The sequence below is a fragment of the Lontra canadensis genome, unplaced genomic scaffold (genome assembly GCF_010015895.1).
Source record: "Lontra canadensis isolate GAN:19392208 unplaced genomic scaffold, GSC_riverotter_1.0 scaffold53, whole genome shotgun sequence".
In the NCBI taxonomy this organism is placed as follows: domain Eukaryota; kingdom Metazoa; phylum Chordata; class Mammalia; order Carnivora; family Mustelidae; genus Lontra; species Lontra canadensis.
Window position 1 is genome coordinate 2,205,900 of NW_022631047.1, and position 26,484 is coordinate 2,232,383.

Genomic DNA, 26,484 nt, shown 5'->3' on the forward strand with positions numbered 1-26,484 from the left:
CAGGCTTCGAAGCTGCTCTGCCAATGGAGCCCCTTCCATTTCCTTGGGATAAGCTGTATACCCCATGCAGATTTGGATCTGGGGGAGAGGCATGTGTGTGTATACCCCTTGGCAAGCTGTATACCCCATGCAGATTTGGGTCTGGGGGAGAGGCATGTGTGTGTATACCCCTTGGCAAGCTGTATACCCCATGCAGATTTGGGTTTGGGGGAGAGGCATGTGTGTGTTTTGGGGGGCACGCTGAATTTCCTTGGGGAGAACGCAGAGGCTCTGGGAATGATGGGTCACTCTAGAGAAGCAAGCTATCTCCTCTCAGAGGGCCAACGCAGAAAGGAGCCCGCAGCAGCCTGGAGGCCAAAATCAAAAGGCTTAGGAATGGGAAAAAGTGCGAGCTGGGTGTTCAGAACTTGCTGGTCTTTTGGCCTTTGTCTCTAGTCCTTACACCTTTCCACACACCCGTGCCACCCCCCCACCCCTCGCTCGCCCCACCCCAGTAGGCTCCAGAGTGAGCGATCCCGCCGAGGATGTCTCAGGAAACGCCCAACATAGAGACGCCCTCTCCCCAAGTCTTTGCAGTCTCTGGGTTGTTGAAGGTCCCCAAGAGAGGGCGCCCTCCAGGGCGGGATTGGACCCTGCTTCAGGGAGGCGGGACTCAGGGCTAGCGGGTGAAGGGGTATTTAAGACTAGGCGGGGTTGGAAGTGGCCAAGGGCAAAATGAGTGGGCTACCGGGCGCCAGGACCTGCCCAGGCCTGGGAGAGGCCTCCGACCTTAAGTTCCCTCTGGGCGCCAAGTTCAGGGAACCTCTTACCGAAGCTCGGTTCCAGCAACTTTTCGGGGACGCAGAGCAGGAGTCGGAGCTACTCTCGGAGCCCCGCTGGTCCCGGCTGTGCAGACAGTGGAGGCGGCGGCCCGGCGCTTGCTCCCGACCGGGGGCGTGGCGCCTGCTGCTGGCGCGGCTGCCTCCGCTGCGCTGGCTGCCCCACTACCGCTGGCGGGCCTGGCTGCTCGGGGATGCCGTGGCCGGAGTGACCGTGGGCATCGTGCACGTGCCCCAGGGTGAGCGGCCCCAATACCTGCTCGTCTGGGGCCCGAGCTCTGGAGGGCGTCGGGAAGGTGCAGGGGCTGGAAACCCGGGAGCGAGAGATTGGGTAATGTGGCTGAGGGCTCGGAGACAGGATCTGAGACCAAGTACTGGGTAAGGACTGCCGAGCTGCATCAGATCCCTACCCCCAGCTCCCTTCATCTGCGCAATCCTTCGAGAAGTCTTTGACACGTTCCGGGTCAGGGAACTGGAGAGGCACAATACCTGCTTCCCCCACGCCAGCCACCCCCCTCACCCCCGTCTAGGCCGACACGGATCTGTGACCTTGTCCGCCCCAAGACCTTCCACCGAGGCCTGTTAACCCCTGGGTTCCCTCATGTGGCATGATTTAGCGTCTCCATGCCAGCCTCTGAGAGTGTGCTCAGGAAGGGTGGCGTTCTGGAGGCTGGTCACCTTCCCCCAGCCACCCCCTCCCCCACACCACACACCCTGAAGATCTTTCCTTCCACTTCTTCCCTAGGCATGGCTTTTGCCCTCCTGACCTCTGTGCCTCCAGTGTTCGGACTCTACACTTCTTTCTTTCCCGTCCTCATTTACACCTTGTTGGGTACTGGGAGACATCTGTCCACTGGTGAGCGACCCGGTGACCCCTCTCCTTCTCTGTGGGGTGCCAGTGGACAGGGGTTTGAGGCTTGGGTTCCTGTGAGCTCCTTAGCTCTTATTCCCCTCTTCCCCTCCCCTGCTTCCCTTCCTGCCGTTTCCCTGCCAGGAACCTGGGACCTAAGCAAAGTTCGCTGGGCCGTTGGGGGCGTGGGGGTGGGGGTTGGTGCTGAGTGTGTGCAAAGAGAAGGGAGTGCCCTCGGACTTCACTTCACCCCCAGGAGATTCGGTTTAAACGAACATCTCCGGAAGATGGAAGAGGGGAACAGAGATGCGTGGTTACCCAGAGGAGCGCGCAGTCCGCGGGGCGTCTGCAGGAGGAGAGTGATGCATTAGGGGGCAGTATTTGCAGGCTGGCGCGCCCTCTTAGCCTCCCTCAGGACACGTTCCGGGCTGCTGCACCCGCTCTCGGCCCCATGGCCTTCACCTGCGCAGCAGCCTTCCAGGAGAGCGGGATCTGACCGCAGCAGCCTGGCCGGGGGTGCGGAGCCTGAGCGGTCGCCGCGCCCCAGGCGGCAGGGCTGGTGATCTCGCGTTTGAATTCCCCGGCCCTAGGAACTTTCGCGGTACTCAGCCTTATGACGGGCTCGGCCGTGGAGCGGCTGGTGCCGGAACCCCTCGGGGGTAACCTGAGTGGAATCGAGAGGGAAGAGTTGGACGCTCAGCGGGTTGGGGCAGCTGCAGCCTTGGCCTTCGGGAGCGGGGCGCTGATGGTGAGGGAGGATCCTGCGAGATCCACGCTGGGGTCCCTGGGGAACTGGGCCAGGAGAGGGGGGCGGGACGCGTGTCCCGCGCGGGCGTAGGCGGGAGAGATGCGCTCCAGCGGGTCCGCTCCTCCTCCCGTAGTAATTGCGCATCTCCTCCCCTGCAGCTGGGCATGTTCGCGCTGCAGCTCGGCGTCCTGTCCACCTTTTTGTCGGAGCCTGTGGTTAAAGCGCTGACCAGCGGGGCCGCGCTGCACGTGCTCGTGTCCCAACTGCCCAGCCTTTTAGGGTTGCCCCTCCCGCGCCAGATTGGCTGCTTCGCTCTCTTCAAGGTGTGGGTGGAGAACAGCGGAGAAGCGGCTTCTGGCGGTCTTGGGAAGAGGGAAACCCGGAAAGGAAGGAACGAAGGACTGCGAGTGGAGGGATAGAGGGTGACGGGGGCGGAGGGAAGGAGGTTAGAACCACTGGCTGAATGAGGGTCGCTGTGGCGATGGAAGCTCCGATGGGAGCCGGGAGGCCTTGCTTCGGCCGGGTGGGTCCGAGCTGGGGACAGTCGACCCGGCACCCGGCCCTCGCTCACCGCCCCTGCCCGCAGACGTTGGCCGCTGTGCTGACCGCGCTGCCCCGGAGCAGTCCGGCAGAACTGACCATCTCCGCACTCAGCCTGGCGCTGCTCGTGCCCGTCAAAGAATTGAACGTGAGATTCCGGGACAAGCTACCCACCCCGATCCCAGGGGAAATCGTCATGGTGAGGATGGCTCCCGGGTTGGGGGTGCCCTCTGCACCACACAGCCCTTTGCCCATCGGGGAGGAGCTGGCCGCTGCCGCCCCCTCGTGGAATGCAGCGAGTTTACAGAGGAGAAGTCTGCGCATCCGTGTCCCTTTCCAGGCCGCTTCCCAGAACATTTTGACCCTCTGGAATCCCCCACCCACTTCTCGCACGGAGCCTCTCCTGGACCTCTTACAAAGCCTTCTTCCTGCTTACAGCGCTCCCTTGCGGTGTCGCTCGCCACGGCACTGTCCACTCACATCTCTCCCCTCACCCGGTCCTTCGCTGTTCACTGTTCACAGTTTCTCTCCCTTCCCACGCCCACCTACATTTCTCTCTCTCCCCGACTAATTAAGTGTTCTGCCTCTCCACTCATACGCCATCTATGCCGAGATATATCCCAGCTCTCCTACCTAGAATGGCTCGGTACACTTCTTGATGTCTACCATCCCTCATGGGAGTCCCTCTTCTTCCATCTCTTTCTATAACATCGCATATACATCATTCCTCTTTCCCATCCCCATCGTCCTGCACTCTAAATGGGCGGCCAGGCACCCAACCCAAACACATCCCAGAGCCCCCAGGGGCTGGGCCTCTGAAAACAACTACCAGTTGCCTTAGAATCCTTTTTCTCCGTGAAGCTCTTTCTCGTCTCTGCCAGGAAGCCCATCTCCTGTCATGCCCTAATTTGCTCTCTTTCCCAGGTGCTTCTGGCCTCTGTGCTCTGCTTCACCTCTTCCCTGGACACAAGATACAACATCCAGATAGTGGGGCTGCTGCCTGGAGGGTAAGGGAATCAAGAACCTGCTCTTCTTCCATTTCTCCCACCCAGCACTTCCTCTTGACCCACCCCACCTGTTTTCTCTGTCTTCCCCATATCCTTCTTAGGACCAACCCATCCTCACCCTGGATCCCTCTCTCTCCAGATTCCCCCAACCTCACCTCCCTAACCTGGCTGAGCTGCCCAGGATTCTGGTTGACTCACTGCCCATCGCGCTGGTTGCTTTTGCTGTGTCCGCCTCCCTGGCCTCCATCTATGCAGACAAGTATAGCTACACTATTGATTCCAATCAGGTGTGACTCCAACTGAGGACCTTAATTCATTCAAGAGACAACCCCCTAATCTGATGTGCCCTCCCCATGCCCTTGTCTCTCTCCTCTTCATCTCACTGTATCCCTCCAGGAGCTCTTGGCCCATGGTGTCTCCAACCTCATCTCCTCCCTCTTCTCCTGCTTTCCCAACTCCGCCACATTGGCCACCACCAGCCTACTAGTGGATGCTGGTGGGAACACACAGGTAAGAGCATGTCTTGGACGAGGAGAAGGGCGGGGAGATATCCAGGGGGATGGGTGGTGGTGAAGAAACAGGTGGAGGATGGGTAGATCCCCAGAGGGCAGCCATATAGAGGAGGTTAGGAGTCTGTGCCGGAGAGGGAGGGGGTGGGAATTTCTAGGTAGGAGATGGAGAGAAGATAACTAAGCTCCATTAAGACCTTTGTAGACTCAGGGCACCTGTGTGGCTCAGTGGGTTAAGTGTCTGCCTTCAGCTCAGGTCATGATTCCGGGGTCCTGGGATGGAGCCCTGCATCGGGCTCTCTGCTTAGAGGAGAGCCTGCTTCCCCCTGCCTCTCTGCCTACTTGTGATCTTTCTGTGTCAAATAAATAAATACAAATCTTTAACAAAAAAAAAAAAGAACTTTGTAGACTCTAAGCACTCAAAAAGTTTACAGTGCCCACATGTAGCTCAAAATAAAAACAAAACTGAACTGTAAAATAAATTCGAGAGACAAACTTCTGATTTCCACACCCCCACCATGGGACATATCACACATGAAAGTCTCCCCCTAATATTTCTGGTTTCCTATTTTGCTGGTCCCCTAAGAATGTGGTGAGCCTGCTTTTAGGGTCATCCAACAGTGGCTTTTAAGATGGACATGGACTACAAAAATAGGAAAATTGAACCACACCTAGGTAGAGACTGGCAAATGAGAGGCATTTAATTGGGAGAGGGGAAAAGTAGGTGTGAGATGCAGAGTAGCAAGAAGAGAGTGGAAGACTGAGGAATATCTTCATGGACAGGGATTCGGAAGGAGGGAGAGTTCCAGGGAAGGCAAGGTAGAGTGGGCACGGCGGCCGGCTCTCTCACAGTGGTGGATGAGATCCCTTTGCTTCTCGGCTTCCATCCCTCCTCCTTTCTAGCTGGCAGGCCTCTTCTCCTGCATAGTTGTCCTCTCGGTGCTGCTGTGGCTGGGGCCTTTCTTCTATTATCTGCCCAAGGTAAGGAACAGAAGAGCTATTGGGGGTGGCCGGGAGGGTTGGCTATATTCTAGGAGACTGAGGCAGTCAGCTTGCCTTCTCTGCCCCAAGGCTGTCCTGGCCTGTATCAACATCTCCAGCATGCGCCAGATGTTCTTCCAGATGCAGGAACTGCCACAGCTATGGCGCATCAGCCGCATGGACTTTGTGAGAAGTGGCAACATTATCCCAGATTGCCCCCTCCCATTTCCCAGCAACCCCCCCCCCTGCCCCCGGGGTTTGAACTAATTTTCCCGGCCCTCCCTTTCGTACCCCCCCCCCCCCCCCCCCCCCCCCCCCCCCCGCCAACATGCCTACCTCCTAATCCCATTACCCAGACACAGGGTGGAGGGTGGGGGTTGGACCCCTTCGGGGTCGTTATATTTGGTGCATATTGCCTGCTGAGTCCATCCTGTCCCTTCCTCCTGTCATTCTTTCTACCTTCTCCTGGGCCATCCCTTCCTATCGTTTACCTTGGCAGGCACCGCGTCCCTGGACCTCTTTCCCTAGCAGTGATGGCCTGGCCTTTCACTCCCAACCCTGTCCTGCAGGTTGTATGGGTGGTCACATGGGTGGCCGTAGTGATCCTGAGTGTGGACATAGGCCTGGCCATAGGCGTAGTCTTCTCCATGATGACTGTGATCTGCCGTACCCAGAGGTGGGAGTGGAGATGAGCCGGGAAACAGTGGGGAGAGAACAGGTGCCTGGGGTGACTATCCAGTCAGGCCAGGCTGGGGATCTGACCCCAGCTTCCCACCCAGGGTGCAGTGCCTGGCACTTGGACTTGCTGAGGGGACGGAGCTCTACAGGCCACTCAGAGAGAGCCACAAGGTGCGTGGGCTATGGACAACAAGGGAAGGGAAGACCAGACCTGGGTGTTTTTCTGACCCTCTGCCTTCTTAGCTCCTCAAGGTCCCGGGGCTCTGCATCCTGAGATACCCAGCACCCCTCTACTTTGGGACCCGTGGGCAGTTTCGCCGCACCCTGGAGTGGCACCTGGGGCTTGGGGAAGGAGGCAAGGTGATAGACCTGGTCAGAGGGGAGGGTGGCTTCTCCGGGAGAGGGAAGCAGGTGGGTCTTCTGAAGGAGATCACTGTGCTTACAGGGCGCGAGTTCGTGCTGGTGTCTTGTTGGTGGTAACTGCCCTTCTCTACTCACAGGAGGCTCCAAAGACAGATGGCCCACCCAATGCAGGTGAGATGGGATGACAAGGAGGGAGACTGGGCACGCGCCCTGTGGGGGCGTCTGGCCACTCCTGCCTTCTCCTGTCCTAGTTGCTGAGCCCCTCAGGGTGGTGGTCTTAGACTGCAGTGGTCTCACCTTTGCAGATGCTGCTGGAGCCAGAGAAGTGGTACAGGTGAGGGATAGCGCAGGTAGGTCGAGGAGAAAGTCCCCTTAGCATCCCGTGCATACCCTCTGACGTAGGTTTTGACCCCCCTCTCCTTCTCCGCAGCTGGCCGGCCGATGCCGAGATGCTGGGATCCACCTTCTCCTGGCTCAGTGTAATGGTGAGAGATGTGGAGGCTGGAGGGACCTGGAGACTGGGGAATGACCAGACACGTGGGGGAGGGAAAAGGACATGGTGTGGATTTAAGACCTACAAGCCTGGCCTGCCTCTCGACACAGCCTCAGTGCTGGGGACACTGACCCAGGCAGGACTCCTGAACAGAGTGACCCCAGAACAGCTGTTTGTCAGTGTCCAGGATGCAGCTGCTCATGCCCTGGAGAGACTGGTGAGGGGGCAGGAGCAACAGGAGGGAAACCCGGGAGGTGCCGGGCTCTATAGCAGATCACATGTGAGTCCTTGGCTGAGAATCTATGTAGAGGGTTCTGGGAAGAGGCCTGAGAAAGAGACTAGGGGAGGGAGAGTGGGGGATGAAATGAGTCAATTTAAGGCTAAGCCAGGGAGACTGGGCCCAGCTCTACGTGAAGAACTAAGGAGCTAAGGTTTCAAAGTGGGGTGGTGTGCCCTCAGAGGATTGCCAAATGCTGAGGGAGGGAGGAGGGCACTGAAACTATTCCTGACATGTCCTCTCTCTTTTCCAGGAGACTATGGGTCCGAAGACTTGCACAGTGTGGGTCTGACCCAGTCATCCGGAGTGTGGAGGGCCCCAACAATACGTGTGTGAGGAGTCCCCTTACTTCTTATAATTAATAAAACAAGGCTGAGCACCTCTGGGGTTCATGAAGTGAACCTCTGGGTGTCCACACACTGACCCCTGGTGCCCCTTTCTCCATGCTCACAGCATTGCAGACACAACTAAAAATGACTTTCACTTGTGTGTTCACCAGCGCCCCCCCCAGAAGTCTCCAGTTCTCTCCATGGGGGGTGCCTGTGCACAGAGTCCCGGATCCAGAGATGGGGGAGAGGGGCACAGCCCTGGGAATACACACAGGGACTTCCCCACCCCCTCAGTCCCAAGGAGATGAGAGGAGAGTATTTCCACTTTAGGTTCTTAGAGTCCCCATGGGCTCTTTGGCACTTGAAAAGTGACCCCCCCCACTTCCTGCCCCATGACAAGGGGGTGGGGGGAGGACTTGGCACTGGCTGTGGGACAGTTATGGCTCCATCACGTCCCTGGGCACTCGCAGAAAGGAGGAGTGCCACCAGGACAAGCCCCTGCTTGGGATCAGTTTCTGAAGGGGATCAGGGAGAGTCAGTGGAGTGGTCACTGGGTGCTGGGGTTTGCTAGAAATTCCTGGCAGGGACAAGGAGGCAGGCCCAGCTTGACAGTTTGTAGGCCCCGAGTGGCCCTCATTCCGAGGTCATGCACTGCAGCCGGTGTTTGAAGAAGAGTAGGCGGTGTTTGGCCACCTGACTTTCATCCAGTGATCCTGGGTAGCGGTAGCGGGCATAAGTCTCTGTCCCCACATCCCTTGATGTCCAAGGCAGCTTCAACTTAGATGCGTGATCCACAACGACGTCTGAGCAGGAGCCCACTCGAAGGGAACCAAGCCCATCCAGGAAGAATTCTGGGGGGGGGGGGAGGCGTGGAGGGAAGGGGAGTACACAGTGAAGGGTTTGAAGGGTGTAGAAGGCCAACCCTTAAGGGAGAACTAAGATTTGGGGTATGGAGGGTGCATAGGCAAGGACCCCGTTTCTGAGGGCCTTGGGCTAGTAATTAATTCTTCAGGGTCTCAGTTTCACTCTTCTGTAAAATAGAGTCAACATACTTACCTTGTGCTTGGATAACATACCCCAACCGTCCACCCCGCCCCCCAACACCTAAAGTTTCAACAGATGCTGAATGGGCTACTCCAGAAGTGTGGTCTGAACCAGGGGGAGCGGCTGGGAGTGGAGGAAAGGTGGCGGTGACAGCGGTGGGGGAGTTAAAGGTAGACCCAGGGGCAGTGCTGGGTCTGGAGGTTCAAATGGTGTGCAGGCCAGGAGGGTGGGAGCTCTGTGTCTTGCCAGGGCTCACATCTTGGTAAATCTTCGCAGAACTGCCCCAAGAGCCCCGGGTGCCATCCGTGGGTTTCACGGGGGAGGGGGTGGGGTAGGCGTAGGAGTCGCCAGCGCCCTTGGATCCTCACCCAGCGCCCCGCGGGTCCCTGATGGGCCGGGCCAGGCCGGGAGGGGGCGCCACTCACCCAGATGCGCCACGCGGCTGAGGCGCGGGTCGAAACCGACCTCGCGCACCTTGTCGGTGCGCGCCAGGAAGAAGTTGACGACGCCGTCGGTGACCACGCAGCCTGGAAAGCCGACGAGCTCGTGGTGGAAGCCGCGCCTTTGCCGGAGGCAGTTCCCGCGGCCTGGCGCGCCAGGCTCCACGCTCAGCAGCTGCCGGTAGGTGGTGGCGAAGCCGGAGATCTCGCGCACCGCGCCGCCGACCTGCGGGAAGTGGGAGGATAGCTCCAGGAGGGACTGCCGTGGCTGGGGGTGGAGGGACCACATCTGTGCTCCCTCTGCCCCGCTCGGTTCCCCTTCCCCGTCCTCCTCCGCTCCTCTCCTACAGGACCCAGGGGTCTCCCAGGCTCCGCCGCGTCGTCCTCTGTCAGTCGCAGGACCGTCAGCGCTCGGCCGGGGCTCCCCCGCCGCTGCCTCAGCCTGCTGGAGGCCCTCCTTCTCCCACCCCGCATCCTGCAGGCCCTCCCCTACCAGGTCCAGCGGCGTCCGCTCCAGCACGTCCACAAGCCTCTCCAGCCGTGTCCGCGCGGTGAACACGAAGTCGTCGTCCACCCACAGTACGTACTTGGTGGTTACCTGAGATACGGCCAGGTTCCGGCCTGCGAACCAGCCCTGGGGGGGAGGGTATATATGGTCAGTGAGGCTGGAGAGAGAGGACATAACCCCTCTCCCACCTTCCCTTCTCTTTCCTGACGCCTCTCTAACAGTAGTGCCCACGAATGGCTCGGGCCTGGGTAAAAAAAGGCAGTTTCCCACGGCCAGGGGTTCTGAGTCAGTGTTCTGGGAGAAGGTGTTAGAGCGCATCTAACCGTGCATCCCATTCATTCGTTCATTCATCATTCATTCATTCATCACCTATTTACTGAGCGCTCCCCAAGTGCTCAGCACATTCTAAGAACGCAGGATGAACAACATAGGCATGATTCCTGTCCCACGGAGCTTACGTTCCAGGAACTGCCATGCTTAACAGGCACCCCAGTAATTCTGGGATTACAGGTAGGTAGTCCTGAGAATCACTACTCCGGAGACTTCAGACCGAGGGCGCGCCTCTCTCCGCGCGCTCTGGCTCGCGGTTCAGCCTCCCTGGCTGCGCACCTTGCCAAAAGGCATGAGATAGTGCTCGATGTGGGGACCGCTAATGCTCTCTGGCTTGTCGCTGTCGTCGGCGATGACCACGGTGACCGTTGGGTAGAAGCGACGGATGCTGGCGATGAGTGCCCGTAGCCGATTGTAACGCAGGAAGGTCTTAGTAGCAATGGTGACCAGGGCGCTGATGTTGTACTGGGCTGAGGAGGATGAGGGTTAGGTGCAGAGGAAGGAGTGTGGGAAGGAGCAGGAAGACATCTTCTGCCAAGGCTTCCCTCCTCCACCTTCTCCCCACTAGACCTCGATTTTAGGTCGCGGCAGGCACCGGCCTCACCTCCCTGGGGTAGAGACCCAGATGGGTACAGCCGAGGGTTGGGGGGGTGTCTTATGCGGATGGTAAAGGCAGCCTCATGTCCCTCCGTGGAGAACCGGACTGGGAAGAAAGGACACAAGCCGTGGTGCTTAAGGCTGGGATAACATTTCCTTTTTTCAGTAAATCAGTATTTAAATGCCTACTCTTTCTGGGCCCTGATGGACAAGAATGTAAGATTTTTACCGCCATGGCACTAACATTCTAATAGGTGGGAAATTAATTTAAAAAAGAGATTTAATGAAAAGCGCACATTTATTGAGCATTTACTATGTGGCAGGTACTTTTTCAGTTACATTAAATATAGGAACTCATTTACTCTTCACAAGTCCTATTAAGTAGATTTCTACTACAGAAAAAGAGAAATTAAGTAACTTGTCTTCATTTACAGAACTCTTAAGCAACAAAACTGAGTTAGGAGCCTAGTCAGTCTGGTTCCAGGTTAAGTAAATGAAATTTAGAGACTGGTAAGCCTTGAAGAGAAAAAACAAGTAATGTGATAGTGAAGAGGAACCACTTGAGTTGAGATCCAAATGACAAGAAGGAGCCAGCCGTACAAAAATCTAGGGGAAGAGCATTCTAGGCAGAGGGAACGGCAAATGCAAAAGCCCCAGAGTGGGAGCAGGTTTGGTGTACCAAGCCTTGGAGAGAAGCAGGAGGGCTGTGTTGTGCCTTTTTTGCTAGAGGAATGGGAGCTCGGGGAGATAAAGCCCCTAGCCCTCCTGGAAGTGGTGGATTGGGAATAGAGCTTGAGTCTTCTGGCTCCTGGGGCAGGTCACTTCCTGGGGCCCCCACTGTTGGCTTGAAGGGGGGACACACCCAAAGCTCGGGTTTCCCTTTGGCCTGCTCTGGCCCCAGATGAACAAAGGCCCCTTCTCTCCCTCCCTGGTCCTGCTAGCCTAGCTGAAATGCCCATTGTGTGACTGGGCAGCTCTGGCCATTGCCCTAGTGTCTCCCACACCCTCTGCCATTTGCCCGCTCCAGCCTTTCTGGGCTCTCTGTTCATCCAGCCAGTCACTGCCTCAGCCCAGGCCTCACACCTGTGTCTGCTGTGTTTGCCTGGTAGCTTCGGCTGCTGTAAGTGACCAGTTGAAGCTGCCGGTTGAGTTGGTCTAGCCCAGGGCTGGTGAGTGTGAGATCTGGCTGCCCCTCTCCTGTGAGAGTCACTCCAGTCACTTCCCCTGCGACGTCCCAGGTGCCCAAGGAGGCCGTCAGGTTCACCTGGGAGAGGGGGATGGAGAGTACAGGGTTAGGCTTCACACCCCTCACTGGTGGCTTCATCCCTCCTTTGGCATCGGGGTCTCCCTCCAGCATCCTCTGCCTGCCTGGCCTTCACAGCCTCATTTCCTCTTACCTGGTAAAGCTCCTGACCAGAAGCTGCCTGCAGGCTCAGCCCTAGGAGGAAGGAAAGGGAGTCAGAATCACACCCAGCCTTGAATTCTTCTTCACTTTCTCTCTCTTCACCACCACAGGGACCTTCTCACCCATCCCTCTTTGTTGAGGCCACGGCAGGGCACCTGTTAGGAGGCAGCCTAGAGCAACTGATTTTTTTACTCCTTCCCATCAAAGCAATGGCTCTTTATGGCCTGCCCCACCTACCCACTAATCTTTGGTCAGTCAGCAAAGAATAGATTATTTCCCCCAAACCTCTCCAGTTACAGCCTTCTGCAATTCCTGATAACGTAGAGTCCCTTCTATCCTCACGTCTCATCTCATGAGTCCCCTTCTGACCTCAAGTCCCCCTTTCACCGGAAGTTCCCCACTTCCCATTCCAATCTTGCTTCACTCTTCCTCACCCAACCTTGAACGCTGACACCCCCACAGTGCCTTAGGTCATCCCTGAGGCTCATTCTCCCCACCTGGCACCAAGATGCTCCGGAGGGGCTGGACTTCCACACCCTGCAGGGGGTACTGAAGAGGGGAGTTGGCAGGGGCTATGAGCAGCTGGTCAGCAGCGGACTGGCTCCTGGCAGCGGAGGACAGAGAAGGAATCAGGGGCAGAGGAGCACTCCTTCCAGTCACACCCTCCCTCCAGGCCTCCCACTGCAAAGACACACCCTCATTTCAAGATAGTACCTTGAAAGGAAGGCCTGGAACTCTTGCTCCCTGGAGGCAGAGGCAGCCCTCAGCTCCTCAGGGTCAAAGGCTTTGGTGAGGTCGATGGCTCGGACCTGCCTCTGGAAGGGGAGGTAAAAGCTCCTTCCACTGGACTCACAACTACAATTGTTCCCAGTGAGCAGCCTGGAGGGGGGATGAAGGTCATCAGAGCCCAGCCATCCAACTCCATTCACCCCACGAAACATTTACACAGTGCCCCACACCTGGGCCTTTCAACCCTGCCCATCCAATGTCTGTCCCCTTAAACATTGCTTTTCAGATAGTCTCCAGGGGGAGAGACCACCATGACTTGTCACCTAAATCTGGATTTTACAGAGCCGTAGAATAGGGTCAATTGCTAGAATTTCAGAGTTGTCTACCCACCATTTAGGACCCCACATGGACTCCCCTTTCAAGTGGAATCATCAGGACATTGGTAAGTCTTCTAGGGCCCTCTTTTGCCTGCACATCCTTCCCTCCCCATCACCATGACAAGGTTCAGGGAGGAGAGATTCCTCCTCCCCGCCAGCCCAAGACTCAGAAGCTCCCCCTGCCTCAACCCCACTCCCCAACTAGTCAGGAGAACCCAGAGATCGGAGCTCAGCAGTGAAGGAAACAAAAGCTCCCCACGCCACCCCCAGCGAGTGCAGCTCTGCCGCCACCACCCCTGGCACTCACCCCACCACTTGCTCCTTGATCTTGACTGGGATGTGTGCATAGCGGGGCTCGGGCGTCAGGTCTGGCAGTTCTGGTCTGGGGGGGCCCTGCAGGGGCGCCCACAGCGCAAGAGGTGCCCCAAGGCCCGGCGCGTCCCGGGTGCTCGCGTACAGGAGCCCCAGCGAGGCGCAGGCGAGTAGCAGGACCACCACACAGAGGGCCCGGCGGCCCAGCCGCATCCTGGTGGGCGGTAGGAGTGGGAGGGTGAGAAAGGTGGGGGGGGGGCGTGGGCTGGGACCCTCGAGGCGGGCGGTTCTGGAGGCTCCTGCCAGCACACCCCCCCCCCCCCCCACCCCGGGACGCTCTCTACATCTCGGCGCGCTAGGATTTGCACAGCGAATCGTTCCCCCGGCCCTCCTCCCTCCATTCCCCGGGCCTCGGGTCTCCCGGTCTCCTTTCTTCTCGCCTTCTCCCGCATCTCGGTTTCCTCTCACGCCCGAGGCCCGGCATGTTGATGCGAGAGACCGCTGGATGCGGGGCTTTCCTCGGGGCCGGGAATAAGTAGGAGTGCATCGCTTTCTTAGGGCAGCGGACTCCCCCATTCCCGCCCCACCCCGACCCCGGCCCGCGTGTCCCCCACCCCGCGGTCCGAGCATCACCTGGGCCCCGGTGGGCTGCACAGGGCGGCTCCACACCTTGCCTGTCATGAAAAATGCAGAATCACGCCCGCGCTGTTGCGTGCCCCGGGCGGAGGTGACCGCGCGAGTGGCCTCGGGAAGCTGTGCGGGGGACCGGGGGGACCCGCGAGCGCGCCGCCTCCCGCCTCCAGCTCGGGCCCCTCATCCCTCCCGGGCACTGACCTGTCTAACGCTCTAAGGCCGCCACAAGATTTCCGTCCGGGCTGCTCCAGGCTCTCAGCCCCGGCCTGGGGGTCTTCATGGGGCTGGAGGAGGCCTGATCGGGGAGCCCGGCGTGAGCCTGTGTCGTGGGGATCCTCCTGCCTCCCGGGCTCGCCCAACCCCTCCCGCCTTCGGACGCTTGGGGCTTTGTAGACCGCGGCGCGGGGTGGTTCTGGGCGTTTCCTGCGGGGGGGATGGGGGTTGGAGAACGGAGTTGAGGAAACGGTGCATCCCAGCCCCAGAAACGAAGCCTGGGCTCCCCGGCACCTTGTCCCACTTGCCGGGAAGGGAGGGCTCAGGCCGCCGCCCGGTTGTTCAGATCACGGCGCCGCGCGGCTCGGCTCCCGGGCTCGGCGCGGCGGAGGCTCCAGCTCCGCGCGGGGAATGCGAGCGCCCGGGCGCCTTCTGGTGGGCGCAGAGGACATTGCGGGGGCGCCTCGAGAAGGTCCTTCTCCCGACCCTCCCAGCCCTTCTCGGGCAAACCTGGGATCTCAAGGGCCTGCCCCAGTCCTATTCTATTTCCTAGTCGTGTGGAGCCTCCCTGTCATCCAGGCGGTACACGAGGATAGGGAATAAGGGCTTTGGGAGGCTATGGGGCGAGGGCTCCTTATAACCCCATTCCAAGGAAGGTTTGCGTGGTTAGAGTGGGATAAAAGAAACCAGACTAGATCCTGGAAAATAAGATTTTGCCTGGCTAACAAAGACAGGTTCACACCCTCCCTCCCATCCTCTCCTCCACCGCGGCACCCCTACCCCAATCATCCAACAAACACTCGAGAAGTAATCCAAAGGCCTGCTTCCCCTAACTTCTCCTTTTGCAGATGCTGGAGGAAGTGGCTAGGTTGGCTGTAATTCTGCATGCAAGCCTTTGACCCATAGACTCCCTTCCGTACAGCAGGATTCAGGACACTACCCAAAGTCCTGTGGTTTCATGGTTCTAATGGAAGATGTGTCAAAATCTAAGAGTGAAAATAAGATACAATAAGAAATGTAGAACATAACAAAAATGCGGGGCGAGAGGAGGATGGGTTGTTGAATGAATGAATTGTATACAAAGAACTGACAAATCAGATGAAGGGAAAACAGGATTCTCACTCTCTTTACACCAAAATAAATTCCAGATCTATCAAATATTTTATTATTAAAAACAAAACCAGAAAAGTAGTAAAGGAAATCATGGAGTTTTTGTTTGTTTTGTTTTGTTTTGCTTTTGTTTTGTTTTGTTTTTACAATCTTGGAGTGGGAGAAGAGATCTCTAAGCAAGATAAAAAGGGAATAGTAATAGACTTGCCTATATAAAAACCATGAGTGAAGGAATTTCTTTTTTTTTTTTAAGATTTTATTTATTTATTTGACAGACAGAGATCACAAGTAGGCAGAGAGGCAGGCCGAGAGAGAGAGAGAGAGAGAGAGAGAGAGAGAGAGAGAGACGGAGAAGCAGGCTCCCTGCTGAGCAGAGCCTGATGCGGGACTCGATCCCAGGACACTGGGATCATGACCTGAGCCGAAGGCAGAGGCTTTAACCCACTGAGCCACCCAGGCGCCCTGAAGGAATTTCTATAAACAAAGTTAAGAGATAAATGACAAACTGAAAAGAATCTTTTCAACATGTAAGACAAAGGTTTATTTTCCTCAAGAGCTCTAAAACATTAATAAGAAAAAATGATCAATTACCCCCAAATGGACAAAAATCATGATTAGGCAGTTGACAGAAAAGTGAACATGGCTTTTAAATATATGCAAATATATTTGAACTTGTTCATAATAAATGGAATGCAAATTAGAAAAACAGTGAAATTTTTCATTTTTATTTTTAATTTTTTTTTTCAATCACATGAGGGTTTATTCAACAAGCTTAAGCTTGGGCCCAAGTATACCCAATGCAGCGGAGTAGGGACTTGGACCTATTTTTAAATTTCTTTAAGATTCTATTTATTTATTTGAAAGAGAGAGAGAGAGAGAGAACACGAGCAGGGGAGGGGCAAAGGGAGAGGGAGAAGCAGACTCTCTGATGAGCAGGGAGCCCCATACTGGGCTGGGTCCCAGGACCCTGGGATCATGACCTGAGCCAAAGGCAGATACTTCACTGACTGAACCCACCCAGGTGCCCCAACAGTGAAAATTTTTAAACAAAATTATTGCAATATTATCGACTATATTCCCTATGTGTACTTTTTATCCCTGTGAGTTATTTATAACTGGACGTTTATAGCTCTTAATCCTTTTCACCTATCTCACCTATCCCCCACCCCCTGAAGTGTTTTTTGATTACTAAGTTAGTGAAGGTCAAGGTGTTTGCTAAGAACACATTGGATAGTCAAGTATGTGGAGAAACAGCCTCTGCATGCATTGTTGTGAGTGTAAATTGATAAAACTTAGGAGACTGGTTGGCAAATCTCTTAACATTTAAAATGTTAATCACTTAAATTGTAAATATTAATCATTTAAAAATTTAAAGATATGTCTCCGTCAGACAATGGGGCACTGGGTTAAACTATACCTACCGACACTGGATGATTTCCAAAGTTGCTAAGCAGAAGAAAGCAAATTCAGAGCAGCATATACAATGGGCTCCCATGTGTGGGTTTTAGCTTCTGGGCCTGGCCAAAGCCTGGCTATGAGGGGCTGCCATATCAGAAACCTGAAAAGGTGGGAATGGCTTTGGAACTGGGTCTTGGTGGAAGCAGGAGGGAATCCTAGGAGTGTCAGTGAAGATCAAGAAATATTGAGGAGCTTGTTAGAAGCTGGCTGGCCTTTAGGATGTTGCAGTTGCCGGGAAGTGGGGAAAGTAAGAACTGAAGAAAGGGAGGTCTTGTTGGCAATCTTGGTACCTGCTGTGGGTGGGAGGTAAAAACTTCATCAAGTGAACTGAGGATCTCGCTGAGACGATTTCTAAGCAGAATGTGGAAGGTGCCATCTGTTTTCTTCTAGCTGCTTCAAGTAAAAATGAAAAGCAAGAGATAAGCTAAAGGAAGGCATGTTGCACAGAAGGGAGCTGGGAGCTGCTGAGTTTGACGATGCCTAGCCTCTCCAAGGACCATTGATACTAAAAGCCAAAAATGGCTTCCAGGCAAAGGTCATATTGAGGGAACCCTCAAGAAAACCGGATCTGAAAATGGTGCCAAGGATGTGAATACAAATCCTTTGTTAAGAAAGATCTTAGCCAGTGCCTCAGTGAGTGATTCAGTCTGATGGTAGGACTCCTAAGAAAGCATTGTCTGTCCTCAGTCTGTGCAGAGCGCAGAGTAGATAAGCCTATCAATAGTATTTGTGGCTATGGTTTTCCTTTAATTAATGGTTAACCTCAGTAAGATTCATAGAAGACCCATAAAGATCTTAAGAAAATTATTTGCAGAATTTTATTGGTGATATGCTAATTCTCTTATCATTCTGATAGAACACATGTTTGCTGTTTCAGGGCCCCAAATTTGTGATAATGTATTACATCACAGTAAATAACTAATACAGAATATTGTACAGCACTGACAGTGAATGGTCTACACCGTATACAATAACTCATAATGTTGAAAGAAAAAGCCAAACACAGATTTCATTCTGTATGATACTACTTATTAAATAGTACAAAAACTATTAATTAAATACAGGCAAAACTAATGTATGATATTTGTAGTAAGGATCATAATTATCTCCAAAGGGGTAGATACTATCTAGAAGGGGTCAAAAGGAATCTGGGTCCTGCTGTTAATGTTATGTTTCTACATCTGAGTGTTGATTATACAAACGTGTTTAGTTTGTGAAAATATGCTAAGCTGCATACTTATAATTTGTATACTTTTCTGTATGTATATTATACATGAATACAAAGTTTCAAAATATGTGAGAACAACAATTGTAGTCTGCTTTTGGAACTATCCAGGAAGGATTTTCTTTGGGGCGCCTGGGTGGGTCGGTTGGTTAAATGTCTGACTCTTGATTTTGGCTCAGGTCAAGATCTCAGGGTCATGAGATGAAGCCCTACCTTGGGCTCCATACTGGGCCTGGGCGCAGAGACTACTTGAGATTCTTTCTCTTCCTCTCCCTCTGCGCCCCCCCCCCTAAAAAAAAAGGATTTCCTTTAAACAGTATATAAAGTTGCGGCTGGATGGTTTTTCTGATAGTCACCTTGGGTTACTCATGTCGCTGCAGCCATCTGGCAGCTCAGCTGGGGTTGAATAATACAAGTTGCCATCAATCCCATGATGGGGATTGGTACTGGCTTTTGATGGAACCTCTTGCTTCATGTGGTCTTTTATACTCCAGATAAGCTAACTTGGGGCATGGCAATCTCAGGGCAGCAAATGGGTAAGAGGGGAAGCTGCCAGGTCTGCCTTGTTGTAATTCACATAGCGTTCTCTCTCTCTCTCTCTCTGTATATTAAAAAGTATATATAATATATAATATACATATATAAATATATATTTATAATATTTACAATGTATTATAGTTATAAATATAAATATATATTATGTGTAATATATACTTAAGTTATTCATTTGTCAGAGCAAATTATCGGCTCTCTCAGATTCAATGAGTGCCTGAACTCCTCCTCTTGATGAATGTAGCTGTAAAGAATTGGTGACCTTTTTAAATCTACCACTATCACCAACGATCAAATGTTCAGGTCCAGGAGTTGTTGGTTAATTAGAGACTTTTAGAAAGGAAGGGTGCCTTAATAAGTGTGTCAACATTACTAGGAATAATGCTCAGAAATGGCAGAGCTATGCACACAAATGTGCCTAGAAGTAAACCCACCCCCGTAACCATCAGCAAAACCCCATATCTTCTAATATCCTTTTCCACTAAAAGCAACAAGACTCCTTGGATGCATTCCCAGTTCTATCTCAGGGTTAGGTCAAGAAGCATTAAAGATGAACATGCAGTGTCAGAAAGCAATGACATACAAAAAGAAAAGAAAAAAAAAGGTGGGGAGCGTTTTCAAAGGACATACCTAGGAGCCAGCGTGAAGGGGCTTCCACTGGATGAATCTGGGAAAGTCTGAGCACCGACATAATTTAGGGTAGGAATGAATGATAAACCATCGGAAAAACAGAAATCCATGATCCACACTGATAATAAACAAACAAAAAATGTAGGAGGAGGGAAAAGGCCAACTGATACATATGAACAGAAGGATGGAGTGGGAAATAATAATTTTACAACTCTCATAGTGAAGACTGGCTTGGGCAAGAATCATCAAGCAGTGCTGATTCTAAGGGCGGGGTAGGGGGCAGTTTACCGTGACCAGTGAGGGGCCGAAGGATACTGTGTTCCTGCAGATATATTACCCGAAGAAATACACAGTATCACCCATGCAGTTTTCTGGCTGGGATACATAACTGGACCCTAAATAGGAGCAAACACAAAAACCCCAAATATTTTAGCTACATGAAAGAAATGGGCCAGTATTTTTTTTTTTTTATGTCAATGTCATGAGAAATAAAGGACAGCTTAGGAACTGTTCCAGGTAAAAGGGAGTTAAAGAAGCAGCCAAATGCACCATGTGGTCCCAGATTGCATCCTGTCCTCGAGGGGAAGCATGTTATAACAGATATTTTGGGGACACCTGATCACAATGGATTATGGGCGGTAGCTTAAAGTTTGATCTTCATTAAAAGATAAGTGAAAAAAAAAAGATAAATGGTAAACACTGGATCTCTAGAGCTGATAGCTGGTTACAAAGAAAATATCCTTGTTCTTAGAATACATACCCTCAAGTGTTACGGGATAAAGTGGCGGGATGTGTGCAATCTACTTTCAAGTTGCTTGGAAAAAACAAATGATACAATGTGTACGTGTTGTATATATATGGGTACATGTGGTATACATAATACAGAATTTGTATTTTATTCATTTAATAACTCTTCACAACACTGTTTATATGAACTGTAGGGCCTATATGTGTCTATATATACACATATATACAGAGAGGGAGAGAGAAAATTATAAAACAAATGTGACAAAATGTCAAAAATTGGTGAAGCTGGTTAAAAGGTATGTGGGAACACTGTGTTTTCCAAGTTCCAAAGTTTGATATTATTTCAAAGTAAAAATTAAAAAGAAAAAGTCTTGCTTCTCCACTACTTTAGTGGAAAGTGAGCGTCTATTTAGTAACTCAGTTATGGTCTGAGAAATTGTTTCAGCACATTACTGTCACATTTATAAAAATAGACAAGTAAAAATTTTAATAATGAAATTATAATCAAAATCTAGAATTTCTAACAGAACTTATACTAATTCTTGTATCTGCAGCATTTCCTTCTTTGATGGTGCTATTTAGCCTTGGCCGAACACTGATTTTTATCTCTCTCTCTCCAACTGTGCACATGCACCTCACGTGCATGTGTGCGTGCACACACATTCATTTTGCTGAACCATTTGAATTAATTGCAGACATTGTGACTCTCTACTCCTAAATACTTAAGTATCTATCTCCTGAAAGAAAAGGTATTCTTCAAAATAAACAATATGATTGTCGAAGTTACGATATTTATCATTGATACAAACCCTTGTCTGATACACAGTCCATGTCGAAATTTCTCCAGTTGTCTCAATGATGTCCTTTATAGCTTTTAAAATAATTCCAGTTAAGGATTTAGTTTTCATGCCTCTTTAGTTTTCTTATCTTTGAAGGATATTAAATATATTTATTTAAACAAATTGGGGGGGATTGCTCTATTTCCATTTACTCTAGAGTGAATTCTCTTGAGCTTCTTGATTACCTGTTATAGTGTTAATTTTCAGGATGAGCTTTGAAGTTTTAGTTTGTTAGTTTGTCTTTTGTGAGTTTCTTTCTCATGTGTGTGTCTTGGTTAGGATTCATTGTGGATGACAGACACTACTCTAGGGGGTTCTTGCTGGGAATAATGGGGCATACAAATGGTTTTGGGAGTTGGTTTCTGTATGGGTAATAGTATCCTCCATAGGCTTTTGGAAATATGTGGGGGCGTTTTTAAAAAAGATTTTACTTATTCATTTGACAGAGAGAGAGAGAGAGAGAGAGAGCACACAAGCAGAGGGAGCAGCAGGCAGAGGGAGAGAGAGAAGCAGGCTCCCTGCTGAGCAAAAAGCCCCGACCTGGGGCTCGATCCCATACCCTGGGATCATGACCTGAGCCAAAGGCAGATGCCAGGCGACCCTATGGGGGCATTTTTGGCAGTCTCAGTGACTGGTGAGGCTGTGGGCAATCGGTGGGCAGGTGTTAGCTAAGCTAAATGTCCTGTGGTGAATAGGACGAGTCTGTGTAACAAAGGCTTGCACTTCCCCAGATGCCGATAGAAACCCAGTTGAAAACACTGCTTTAGGCACACTTTTAGGAACACCTCCCAGCCTCCAGAATCATACAACTCTTTTGCTATCAGCAAAACTGAAGTCACAGCTGCAACAAACTTCCGAAAACAGGAAGCTACAAACTAGAACCCCTTGGCCTCTACTACAACTTACACCCCACAAAGTGGACACCTGCCATTCAGGGTCATCCCTTCTCTTCCAATTTAAGGCCTATCTCAATTCATGTTTCCTAGGCAGGCATTTGATTAATAAAGGAACACTAACTGCAAGGAATGCAGAGAAATGGTTTTTAGCACTCCAACTTCTGCTGCAGGCCCAGATGCAGTAGGACGGGGCTGTGATGGGCGCTCCATACGCCAGACCAGGTTGGAGGTGTAAGTTTTCCTCTCTCTCTGCGGCATCTCCCCATACTGAGCGGTTCTGTGACTGTCCCCCCCGTCCAGAATGAGGGTTTATATTGAACACACAGGGATCTGATCCAAGGGTGTGTTGCTGATCCTGTCCCCAGCCAATGGCAGGCCTTGTCTAACTCAGCATGGTAGCCTAGAGAGCTGGCTAGCCTAAATCTTTTTGCTGTCACTCCAGGCAAGCAGCTCAAAACAGATAGAGCCCAGACAGGGTCATAGCCTCCTACAACCACCTGTCATACGGCAGAACATCCAGTGAATTCTCCAAGGAGCTGGTTCCTGGGCTGCTAGTTCTTTTTCCCATGCTGTCAGCCCCCAGCCCTCATATTTCCATTTCCAGTTCAAGGAGATGCTTCTTTTGGTTTTGGTTTTGATCATGGGTTCTCTTTTTGTTACATATTTGGAATATATTATCTGTCATTTTTATCTGGAGGGAAGGGAGGATTTTCTCTTGAGTTCACTCAGTCCTATGGTGGGAAGTGACCCTATAAAATCTGTCTACTTATAAACTTCCTCCTTCTTTCCATAAAATAACTTTCCTCTCCTTTGTTTGCTGGACCAGCTTATGGTTTTTGCCAGAGCCTACTTGTCCCAAATTGCAATTCACTGCTATTCCTGAATAAACCCATCCTCATTGGTATTTTTAAGGTCAACATTACTCGGTGACCAGAAGGGGGATCCAGAGAAGAACCCCAACAACTCCAAGGAGGGAGAGCAAACAGGTGTCCCCAGAGCTAACTGAGATCTCTGCTTTCTTGCCCACCCTGGAGTTTGAGGGTGAGTCTCTCCTGCATCTCAGACTTTGCTCTTTTTGTGTTTTGATCTCTCAGGCTTTATTCTGGATGTGTTTTTGGGCTTTGTCTTTTCTAAGAGTACTCTTTTGGCCATTGGTCTGACTCTTTTAGCCGCTGGAACTGGACTATTTAGGAATTTTTCTTTTTGCTTTACAGAAAAACCTCTAAGAAATGAGAGATCCCAGTCATCAAAATGTTTTGAGGGCACCCCCCCGCCCAGTTCTTGGTCCTTGGCTGTTTTTATGTTAAAAACGTGTTTTGGGGCACCTGACTGGCTCAGTCGGAAGAGCATGTGACTCTTGATCTCAGGATCACAACTTGGAGCCCTACATTGGCATAGAGATTACTTAAAAAAACAAAAACCAAAAACCAAAAAATCAAAACCCCGAGAAAACCCTGGTGTTTCCTCATGTACATTTAACTAAAAGTAAATGGACCAATTTAACTAAATGGACCAATTTAACTAAAAGTAATTAAGGAACACCAATGGCCATTATAGGGAACTTTCTATCTCCCCAAACTTACTTTTCTCAGAACAGAATTGGACAGCTGTGGCTCTAAAATGGTCAAAACCGGGGGCACCTGGGTGGCTCAGTTGGATAAACAGCTGCTTTCCATTCAGGTCATGATCCCTGGGTCCTGGGATTGAGTCCCACGTTGGGCTCCCTGCTCAGTGGGAAGTCTGCTTCTCCCTCTCCCTCTGTGCTCTGTCTCTCAATAAATAAATAAGTCTTTAAAAAAAAACCCTTTATTTTTTCAGTGTTCCAGAATTCATTGTTTATGAACCACACTCAGTGCTCCATGCAATACCTGCCCTCCTTAATACCCACCACCAGGCTCACCCAACCCACCACACACTCCCCTCCAAAACTCTCAGTTTGTTTCTCAGAGTCCACAGTCTCTCATGGTTTGTCTCTCCCTCTGATTTCCAACTCCCTTCTCCTCTCCTTTTCCCAAGGTCCTCCATGTTATTCCTTATGCTCCACAAGTAAGTGAGACCATATGCTAATTGACTCTCTTTGCTTGACTTAATTCACTCAGCACAATCTCTTCCAGTCCCGTCCATGTTGATACAAAAGTTGGGTATTCATCCTTTTTGATGGAGGCATAATATTCCATTGTATATATGGACCATATCTTCTTTATCCATTCATCCCTTGAAGGGCATCTTGGCTCTTTCCACAGTTTGGCTATTGTGGGCATTGCTACTATGAACATAGGGGTGCAGATGGCCCTTCTTTTCACTACATCTGTATCTTTGGGGTAAATACCCAGCAGTGCAAAGGCAGAGTCATAGGGTAGCTCTAGTTTTAATTTCTTAAGGAATCTACACACTGTTTTCCAAAGTGACTGCACCAACTTGCATTCTCACCAACAGTGTAAGAGGGTTCCCCTTTCTCCACATCCTCTCCAACACTTGTTGTTTACTGTCTTGTTGATTTTGGCCATTCTAACTGGTGTAAGGTGGTATCTCAATGTGGTTTTGATTTGAATCTCCCTGATGGCTAGTGATGATGAACATTTTTTCATGTGTTTGTTAGCCATTTGTATGTCTTCTTTGGAGAAGTGTCTGGAACAAACAATCCTACAATTTGTATGGAACCAGAAAAGACCCCAATTGCTAAGGAAATGTTGAAAAAGAAAAACAAGACTGGGAGCATCACATTGCCTGATTTCAAGCTTTACTACAAAGCTGTGATCACCAACATGGTACTGGCACAAAAACAGACACATAGACCAGTGGAACAGAGTAGAGAGCCCAGATGTGGACCCTCAACTCCAGGGTCAAATAATCTTCGACAAAGCAGGAAAAAATATACAGTGGAAAAAAGTCTCTTCAATAAATGGTGCTGGGAAAATTGGACAGCTATGTATAGAAGAATGAAACTCGACCATTCTCTTACACTATACACAAAGATAAGCTCGCAATGGATAAAAGACCTCAATGTGAGGCAGAAATCCATCAGAATCCTAGAGGAGAACATAGGCAGTAACCTCTTCGACATCGGCCATAGCAACTTCTTTCAAGACATGTCTCCAAAGGCAAAGGAAACCAAAGCACAAATGAACTTTTGGGACTTCATCAAGATCAAAAGCTTCTGCACAGCAAAGGAAACAGTCAACAAACAAAGAGGCAACCCACAGAATGGGAGAAGATATTCGCAAATGACAGTACAGACAAAAGGCTGATATCCAAGACCTATAAAGAACTCCTCAAACTCAACACTCAAAAAACAGATAGTCACGTCAAAAAATAGGCAGAAGACACGAATAAATCTTTTTAAAAAATAAAATGGTCAAAACTGAATGGGACACCTGTTTTGATTGGTTTTTTTGAAGCTTCCAAAAGTTACCAGGAATCTAAAATCGCCTCTCTGTAAAATACCATTTCTATTTAACTGAGGCAAACACTTGGAGAAAGACCAAAGGCTTCTGAGGTCTTTTCCCCCATCTCTCATTTTCTTTATCTCCAAACACCCTGCAGCCACCATGTGCCCAGGCCCCACTCCAGGTGCTGTCACCCACCTTCTCTTCTGCACCGCCGCCTCCTCCTCTAGACGCTCGGTTTCCCTGTTCAGATATTTCACAGAGCTTTCTTTTTCTCTTCCCTGAAGAACTCTTCCCCTTCCTGTTCCTCTGAACTTAGCAGAATCTGTCCTTTTAAAGTTAACTCTTCTGAGGTTCCAAATAAGCCCCCAATTTCTTATGTTTCCCTGGACTAAGGCCGAATTGCAAGCTGTAGTTAAGGAGTTTCTTTCTTTCTTTCTTCCTTTCTTTCCTTTAAAAAAAGATTTTATTTATATATTTATTTGAGAGAGACAGAGTGAGAGAGCATGAGAGGGGAGGTCAGAGGGAGAAGCAGACACCCCATGGAGCTGGGAGTCTGATGTGGGACTTGATCCCAGGACTCTGGGATCATGACATGAGCCGAAGGCAGTCGCTTAACCAACTGAGCCACCCAGGTGCCCAAGGAGTTTCTTTAAGTGACTGAGAACCCCCACAGGTTTGCTGAAGAATTTGTCATAGTTACTCAGGCTTACCAGCCCTGTTTCTCAGATTTGTATCAGTTAGTCCATAGGCTTGTTGGTGAGGGCCGGCCTAAACACTGGCTAAAACTTGCCCAATGGGGAAATCCTGAACAAGATGTAGAAAAACAAGCCCCTAACTTTGCGTAAAATGCTAGAACACTCACTGAAAACCTCCACTGAGCAATTGCAGTTGTTTCTCCTAAGGCCATTGATTGGAACAAAATTCAGGCCTGCACCCCAAAACCTGATGAACATGTTTATGACTTTTAAAATCAATTTCAGATTGTTTTCAGAGAAAATTCTGGTCTTCCTTTAGATATTGAATCCACTCTGGTAGCCACTAATGCCATATTTATATAGTGGGTTGAACCTGGAGCTTTTGTTTTCAGTTAAAAGAATCAGAATGGAATGGGAAACTGTATCCATTCCAGATTTAGTTACTTCAGCACACCAGCTCACTCACATCCTGGATGAGATATCTAAAAGGAAGACTGCTTAAGATTCTTTTTTTTTTTTTAAGATTTTATTTATTTATCTGACACAGAGAGAGACATCACAAGTAGGCAGAGAGAGAGGGGGGAAGCACGTTCCCCGCTGAGCAGAGCCCAATGCGGGGCTTGATCCTAGGATCAGGACTTGAGCTGAAGGCAGAGGCTTAACCCACTGAGCCACCAAGGCACCCCAACTACTTAAGATTCTTAATTCTCAGGTGCCTTGGGTTCAGGTCATGATCCCAGAGTCCCAGGATCCAGTCCTGCA

At 51.0% G+C, this 26,484-nt stretch overlaps 2 protein-coding genes across 6 annotated transcripts; one reads left to right on the plus strand and one right to left on the minus strand.

Moving 5' to 3' along the window:
- Positions 1–698: 698 nt before the first annotated feature.
- On the plus strand, positions 699–7,687 carry SLC26A10 (solute carrier family 26 member 10). Of its 4 annotated transcripts, none has more exons than XM_032874580.1 (18): positions 699–1,057; positions 1,564–1,674; positions 2,259–2,416; positions 2,575–2,739; positions 3,003–3,155; positions 3,881–3,963; positions 4,103–4,250; positions 4,360–4,473; positions 5,376–5,453; positions 5,544–5,639; positions 6,023–6,129; positions 6,233–6,302; positions 6,375–6,491; positions 6,632–6,665; positions 6,746–6,828; positions 6,925–6,986; positions 7,098–7,204; positions 7,518–7,687. In XM_032874580.1, exons 1-18 carry the CDS (start codon positions 715–717, stop codon positions 7,598–7,600), a joined length of 2,112 nt encoding a protein of 703 aa, XP_032730471.1. In that variant the 5' UTR covers positions 699–714; the 3' UTR covers positions 7,601–7,687. The 4 variants fall into 4 exon arrangements, with proteins under 4 accessions (XP_032730471.1, XP_032730473.1, XP_032730472.1 ...); XM_032874582.1 differs by having other exon boundaries at positions 6,925–6,979; positions 7,518–7,625; XM_032874581.1 differs by having other exon boundaries at positions 7,098–7,267; positions 7,518–7,557.
- A 118-nt stretch (positions 7,688–7,805) lies between these two features.
- On the minus strand, positions 7,806–14,428 carry B4GALNT1 (beta-1,4-N-acetyl-galactosaminyltransferase 1). 2 transcript variants are annotated; one of them, XM_032874586.1, is made up of 12 exons: positions 14,170–14,277; positions 13,969–14,009; positions 13,331–13,549; positions 12,632–12,796; positions 12,415–12,521; positions 11,910–11,950; positions 11,596–11,776; positions 10,520–10,618; positions 10,195–10,385; positions 9,571–9,711; positions 9,063–9,303; positions 7,806–8,444 (listed from the first exon to the last, which is right to left on the minus strand). In XM_032874586.1, exons 3-12 carry the CDS (start codon positions 13,546–13,548, stop codon positions 8,227–8,229), a joined length of 1,602 nt encoding a protein of 533 aa, XP_032730477.1. In that variant the 5' UTR covers position 13,549; positions 13,969–14,009; positions 14,170–14,277; the 3' UTR covers positions 7,806–8,226. The 2 variants fall into 2 exon arrangements, with proteins under 2 accessions (XP_032730477.1, XP_032730478.1); XM_032874587.1 differs by lacking the exon at positions 13,969–14,009 and having other exon boundaries at positions 14,170–14,428.
- Between the last annotated feature and the right edge of the window lie 12,056 nt (positions 14,429–26,484).